General features: G+C 40.7%; 1 protein-coding gene across 5 annotated transcripts in view; it reads right to left on the reverse strand.

Annotated features, from left to right (window-relative positions):
* Dph5 (diphthamide biosynthesis 5) overlaps positions 1 to 5,962 on the reverse strand; it is a 30,924-nt gene extending 24,962 nt beyond the window's left edge. The window contains exons 1-3 of one of the 5 annotated variants that reach the window (XM_040751997.1): positions 5,660 to 5,962; positions 5,091 to 5,248; positions 1,172 to 1,296 (exon numbers count right to left, since the gene is read on the reverse strand). In XM_040751997.1, coding sequence (XP_040607931.1) covers positions 1,172 to 1,296; positions 5,091 to 5,225 — 260 coding nt within the window. In that variant the 5' untranslated portion in view covers positions 5,226 to 5,248; positions 5,660 to 5,962. Of the gene's footprint in view, positions 1 to 1,171; positions 1,297 to 5,090; positions 5,249 to 5,371 lie in introns of all 5 variants that reach the window. The other 4 variants (XM_040751995.1, XM_040751996.1, XM_040751994.1 and 1 more) reach the window with 4 other exon arrangements.
* Between the last annotated feature and the right edge of the window lie 1,709 nt (positions 5,963 to 7,671).

The raw sequence follows: 7,671 nt of genomic DNA on the forward strand, positions 1-7,671 counted from the left end.
TAATGCTTGCTCTCAATTTCTTTACTTATTTCATCTGGACTAGCAAAAGTCTGTGGACTTGTACCAATCTAGAAGCCTCATTTTGAGCAGCAATTGTATTGTATAACATCTGTCAGTGCCAAAGACTGCTCACCAGGTGACTGTAAGAACTGAAGTGCCACCATATTGGGAGGTCTGGGTGGGAGTTTGCCTATAGAAGACACACGTTTTAGATGGAGTCAGTGTGCTAGTGAGAAAATTCTATATAAAGGGAGACATTTGCTGGTAAGATCTTTTTTATTTTCCTATTTCATTTTCCTATCCTATTGCTAAGAAGAAAAACAAAGGTACCATGAAATCTGAGGAAGCCTTAATTTTACAGAAAACAATGTCAGGCAGGAGCTAAACCAATTTAAGTATTTTATACTGAGTGATTACCCAATATAATTTTGCAATCAAATATAATAATGATACAGACTCTCTGGCCCTGCATGCTAACATAAATTATTTTCTTTATGACAGACACATACACATGTAACTCCATTGCTTTGAGAAATATCCTTGATGGGTGATTTAATTGTCCTTATGTTCCTCAAATCTGTGACATAAATCTTGGGTCACCAGCTGTAGACAAAGAACTCTTGTGTTTGGCTTGACACTAGAGATTGATGATGCTTGACTAGACAAGTGGAAACCCATCTTCTTGGTAATGAGGAAGAGCAGTGTTCCCAATGGGGATAAGACATTGAAATCAGAGATTTGATAAATGATAAATTCAAGGCAAGTAAGTGACAGCATTATTGCCAAATATTAGATTATTAAAAAAGAAGGGGAGGTGCCTAGAACAAAAGAAGCCAAAGATGCTTGCAATTATCAAAGCAAATGGCAGACCTGACCCTGACTTTTGATAGCATAGTGCCTTATTCATTGACACACTAGTTAAAGGTATCTGATGTCTTGTATGACCTTGTACAAAAAAAGCATAAAAGAGTTAGTGTTGACACTTGTTAAGGTAGTAATACTTATAATGACATCTTTATCATGTGGATTTTCAATTAATATTCAAACAAAAAAATTTAAATACAAAATTTTAGATAGAACTCAGATAAACTTATCAGGACCAAATGAGGAAAGTTTCAAACAGAATAATCATTGCTGATAAATAAAACTCACAATGTCCATTTTCACTTACCCAAATGGATCACCAACCACAAGGAATGCAACATCGCTGACATCGGCATCCTTAAAAATATTATCTGCTTCTTGTTCCACTTCTTCTCTGTCGGCAAGAATCAGTTTTCTTCCATAAAACTCTTCCTAGAGATTTAAGTAGGATATCAGAATATCAACATGACAGACAGCAGGTGAGCTTTTAACACACACATACACTGAAGAACCACTTTTGTCTAGACCTAGGTGCAAATCTTGGCAACCATCCAAACACAGATCATTCAGTACACCTCATCAGTGAGCCAGAACTCCATATCATGATGCAATTAAACTCTGTCTTCGGGTCTATCATCATATCCCTAGAGAAAGCAGACCTCTTAACATCTGAGGTCTCTAAATGTGTGTCTAATAGACCAGGCAGAACACCAAAGAATGAACAGAGAATATGTATTCATGAGCCCTATTCCTTAAACATGAAAATATGGAATGTATTAACAATAACGATACGTGGCAGTGTAGATGTTTCACCCAATTTCTATAAGAGCATTTGTTGTACCCTGGCTGAAATAAAAGCCCTCATCAATAGGAAATGACAGAAAACTACAATTTAGCTGTTTAAAAACAAAAATGAACAATCCTACATAATTATAGGAAAATAAATGAATTTAAATACACAGGACGTTTCCATTCAAGCTGCTTTGTCAGTTAATCTCCTGAAGTTCAATTCTAGAGAACAAGCCCAGAAGAGTGAGCCAGTGAACTAGTGGTCACATGACACTGTTTAAAGATAGTATATTAAGTCATGAATCTTATACCTGAATTCCTATGCAATTCAAAAATGGAAGAGGATGCATAAATAAATTTATTCCTTCATATTGAGAAGTCTAAGCTATTAAGTTACAGGGACTGCTACAGTGCAAACAGTAATATCCAATATTTGTCAAATAAGGAAATTCATAAACAAATTATTAAGAATTCTAAGACAAATGCTATAATTCCAAATGTGGTCATCATTTCCTAATACTTATAAATCTGTTACTCAATGGGAAAACAACTACAGCTAAGAAAATTGTTTCATAGGCTTTTAATAACACTGCATACACAGATTTTTAAAAATGCGTTCTTTATTTTCACTCTTACTGTGTGCTTTTTTCTTAATCATTAATCTTGACATGTTTAACTTTGACTTTAGGAACCAGAAAACCAGACACCAAGGCAAAATATGATCTTTACTGAACTAACGTTTCCTGAAAATGACCAAGAAGCCACATGCCACCAATGTCATGCTATCAGTACATGTGGAGGTCAGAGGGCAACTGGAGGGAGTTGGCTCTCTCCTTTCACCATGTGGGTTCCAGAGACAGATTTCTATCATAGGTTTCCAGAGTGCTGGTTTAGATAAAACCTCTTCAGTTATTTCTAGATATACTATAGCTTCTTCTACTTTTTTTTTAATAATTCCTACTTAAGCCTTTCATTAAGTTTTCTTAAATATAATGCAGACAGAACCATGAACCACTTGTAACAAAGACTATGTTGCTTATGCAACTTTATATAATACACAGATGCATTCAACCAATGAGCATGTAAGATTTAATATATCACCAGAAACTGCCTAAAGGAACCAAAACTAATACTTTCCCCAGTTTGCTGTCTTTATATTTCTTTTGGAGACTATATTAATAGCACTACCATTTGGCCATTTGAAAACAACAGTGATTAATGGAATAGTCTAACTTGGAATTTGTTTAGCAACACCTGTATGTGCCTATTATAAAATCTTGACAGGTTGACCTACTAAGTAGAAAGCATATGTTCATTACAGAAAACAAAATTATTTTTTCACTATGATATAATCATATGTAGTTGAAACCGACTTCATTTAGTTACATAGGTACAAGTTAACGATTTCTAAAAATCAGTTTGTTTTAACAAGAAATGGGGGGGGGGTAAAGGAACCACAGAAGAATGTGATAGAAGAGAAAGAGGCTCTACAGTTTTACTAGAAATATAAGGCACAACTTACAAATGATTGACTTAGGGAATGACAGTACCCTGGGATAAACTGCTCAAGGAAGAATAGGAACTAAGAACCTGAAGGAGGACATGAAGAGATTACTCTAAGAACTTTATAATAGAGCAGAATCCAAGCCAAGCTACTTTGCTTAATGTAGCTTCTCCGTTAGTGATTCCTAAAGTTATATACTTGTGTAGTTATTATCCATTGCTAAGACTGCAGAGAGACAGTATGAAAGTCTGGAGCAGTAGTTCTCAACCCAGAGCTGCTTTAGTTTGTATCTTGCCCATGTCACTATCTGTATGATATCGGACAAGTTTTGGAACATTTGTGTGCCTATGAAATGTGAACAGTAGCAACAGGGGGCTGGGTATTATAGCTCTGTGATAAGAGAGCTCGTGGAGCACATGAGAGACCCTGCGTTCAATTCTTCGAACTGGAAAGAAAATAAATAAAACAGAGCAAAATAAATGTCCTATAAATATTAGCACTTATTACTATGAAATAACAAGTATTCTAGCACCTTAAGAAGATACAAATAATTTACTTACAAGTAAGGTCAGACCAAACCTCTGATTGTCACTCTATAATAACTCCACATAGGCTTGGGGGGACAAAAAAAGTCTTGAAAAAAATTAAGACTTTACTAGCATTCCTAACTTATTTATAAAGCATTTTCACATGCACGGTAATAAAACACTATATGCCTTCCAGTTGGTTGTTTCTCTTTGACAAATGAAGACAGAAGTTTGGAAGTGTGTCCACCAGCAACTAAAATGTCCAAAAACTTTTGTGCTGGGCACTGTTCTAACAGCCTAGGATGCAGACACTTTTGGCCTCAGTTTATACAGTAAGAAACTAAAAGTAAAAGAATTGTCCAAGGACATGTCACAAGGCAAAAACAAGCTATATCCCAATTTTCCTCTAAGCCATTGTCCAACACCTTATTCTATTAACCTGCCTGTTCTCTCAAATGGTTTTAGATAACTGACCAGAGACCCAATTCTGTCATCTTAAGAGTAAAAACTAGCACGTGTGGCCAGCAAGTCAAAGCTGGACATTAGACATTATTTTTATTCTAATGCATGGCCAATTCAAGAACAAGCCTTAATTTAGTCTTCAAGTAACTCTGCAAACTTCCCAATTCTCTGGGCTATGAGTCTGAGAGGAATGACCAGAAATTCTGTGGCTCACATTTTGACAATTTAAAAACACCCTTCCCCTCCTCTGACAACACACCCATCAGTCCTTTATCTCAATATATGTTCCACTCTGAGTTTGCCAATCAACCAGAAACTGACCCTTCTGCTCCTATTTATTATTTACGTATTTACCCTTAATGAGAGCCTGCTCTAGGTATATAACACACTAATAAATCCTGTGGATATTTAGTCTCGGGCTCACTCTACATACACATGTGGGAATGCCAGCCTTCCTGGGAGATTATGAGTAAGATCTCTTTGGATATGTTGCAGACAGAAAGGAGATCACTGCGGTTCCCAGTGGAAATACTTCAAAGGAGGGAGCTTTCAGATTGCTTGCTGACTGTATAACCAACTCATTAAGGCATCAGCACCTCATTAGCACTCAACACAGAGAGGATTTCTTGGCTAGCTCATGAAATGACGGATTTTGATAACTATCCTCAAGAGTGTACACTTTCTTTCTTTTTTTTTTTAACTTACTGGAGAATGCCATACAAAAATTAGACTTGTAAAACAGGGCAAACCACCGGTTCATGTCCCAAGTCACTGTGTTACTAGTGTATGAGTGCGCTTTCTGTTGTCTCCAGACCCAGGGTATGTGTTTCAAAGGTCCTAAAAAAAAAAAAACCCAGACGCTTAGACTCTGTGCAGTCTGGTGTACGAGAATAGGATGACTGCTGGTTTTCTTCCCCAGGCGCCCGGGGACTTTAATCACGTACCAGGGCTTCCTTCCCTACAGTCAGGACTGAGGTGTAGGCTTCCAGATATACTCGACTGCAGCGTCTCACAACTTCCAGGCCCTTGACTGTGATGTCCTTGGCATCTCCCAGGCCCAGGCCGATCAGGTAGAGCATTTCGAAATCCAGGGACGGGGAGACTGCAGGACGAAGGGAACAACAACAAAACCGTCAGCTAACACCGGGGGACCCTAACGTGTAGGGATGAAGATAAAAACCAACGTTGCTCCAGGGACACCACACGGCACGCCCGAGACCCTTACATCATGCACGCTCTTAGAAACGACTGGAATGACTGTCTCAAGCAAAGCTGGATCCAATTACCCGCTTAGGGACCCGTGGGTGCTTCGCTCACGCCCCTCAAAGTCTCCCTGCAGCCCGTCCGTAAGAGCAGACCCAAAACCACGTGCCCAGGGGAGACAGACCTTCCGGGCCTCACCTACGGCGCCGTAAAGCGCAGGGCCCTTTGCAGCACTTTACGACGGGCAGGAGGGGAGGAGGCAGGCGGCTCGCGGAGACAGCCTTAGCTTCCCGCCGGGGCCGGGACTGACCTGTGGACTCTGGGGCAGGGGTCGAAGGTCAGGGACGCGCGCAGCTGCGCGTCTGGAAAGGAGCCGGCGTGCCCACGCTGCGGGCCAGCCGGGGCTGCCGCATCCCCACGGGCGTCCCGCCCAATGGCGGTGGCTCCCAAAAGCCCTGCGGACGCAGGCTCGCAGGGACCACCAGAGGGACTTCCCTAGCAGACCCCGCCTTTGCCCACATTTGAATCCCGGCTCTTTGGATCGGCTGTAGGTTAACCAGCGGTCACCCTAGGGAGGGGACAGGTTGACAGACAAGCCCTTTAGAGTGAGGTTGTAAGTTCCCGCCGGGGAGGGCCGCGACTCCTTCCAGGGGTTTGTCCCCAGCATCTGATGCTGGAATGCCCCCCAGGGATCTGCCTTAGTCACCCTCGGTCGAGAGTGACCTTTTAGGAGTGCTCAAGGGATGACTAAGTGTGGTGACATACACGGATGAAAAATGTCATAATGAAGCCCATTACTTAGTATGCTAACTAAAGGGCAGTTTTATCAAAGAAAGTGCTGTCATGGCGGAGGGGTGGTGGCGTGCACAACAGAAAGAATAAAAGGTGCTTCAGACCTCTCAGCTGTTGTTGCCGAGATTCTCGTAAAGGGACTGGTTGGTTACAATCAGTTCCACTAAGGGAAAAGTTTGGACGGAAGATGCCCTTCTTCAGTTCACTGGTACCTTCATCCAAGTTGGAAAGACAGTTTCATTGCTTGTCTTGGTACGCAGTACTGGCTGTTCAGATTTTTCCTGATGGCTTCGGTGCAGTATGCCCGCTTGCCTAGCCCAGCTTTCCTAAGCCTGGCCTTTTTCCTCCAAAGGGTCTCTGACCTCTTCATCCAGTAAGGCCTTCCGAGCTGGTTTTCCCTAGTCCCTCTACATCGATTTATTCTTTGCACCATTTTAAAACACACACACACACACACACACACACACACACACACGTTAAAATAAATCATGGGTACAAATGGAAAGACCTAAAAATGAAAAGAAAACACAGGGGGAAAAAATCTGACCTGTCTGGGAAAGATTTCTTAGGTATGACATCAAAGACATAGTAGAGAGAGGAAAAAAAAGTCCTTTAATAAAACGAAATCTCCCTTAAAAGATGAAAGTCAAACACCGAGAGAAAAGTGTTTGCAAACCAGAAATCTGACAACGGAATTATGGAAAACAAAGCAAAAAACAAAAAACAACAACAACCAAAAAAAAAAAAAAGGGAGAGAGAGAGAGAGAGTAAAGCAGGGGCAGCAAGACTGCTCAGCTGGTAAGGAACTTGTTCCATGTATGACAACCTGGTTTGGTCCCTGGAACCCAATTAAAGGTGGAAGAAAAACAGCTCCACAGTTATCCCTTGCCCTCCGAAGTCCTGTACCCCCTTCCACACACACCCTAATAATATACTAAAGATGAATTAAAATGTAATGAATTGTTAAATGCAGTAAAAAAATAAACAGCTCAACATGAAAAATTAAGCAAAAGATTTTGAGTGACACCAACTAAGACATGCTAATAGCAGATAAGCATTTTAAAAATGTTCCTAAATATAATTAAACATTAGGGATATACTTTTGGAAATTCTATTTAGATTTTTTTTTAGAAATTCTTGTGTATGTGTGAATGTTTGTTGCCTGCATGTGTGTGTGTGTGCCTTGTGTGTTCCCGGTGCTCATGGAGGTCAGAAGAGGACATCAGAATCACTGGAACTGGAGTTACAGATTGTTTATAAACCACCATGTTAATTCTGGGAATCAAACCCCAGATAACCCCGAAAACTATCCAGTTCAACACATCCAGAGCTGAATGCATCATGCTTGGCGTTTTTCTCTGTATCGTGTACATTGGTTGGGACAAGGCTGACATTCAACCAAGCCAGATATTAGTCACCCTACATGCAGTACCATGTCTGCACCTTCTCAGAAACCACACTTACTATCACTGTGGTGGTTCGGGTCTTCGTTCTAGTACTCTGTTATCTAGCCATCTTGTCCCCTTCAAA

This window comes from Mesocricetus auratus, unplaced genomic scaffold (genome assembly GCF_017639785.1).
Source record: "Mesocricetus auratus isolate SY011 unplaced genomic scaffold, BCM_Maur_2.0 Super-Scaffold_100009, whole genome shotgun sequence".
Lineage (NCBI taxonomy): Eukaryota > Metazoa > Chordata > Mammalia > Rodentia > Cricetidae > Mesocricetus > Mesocricetus auratus.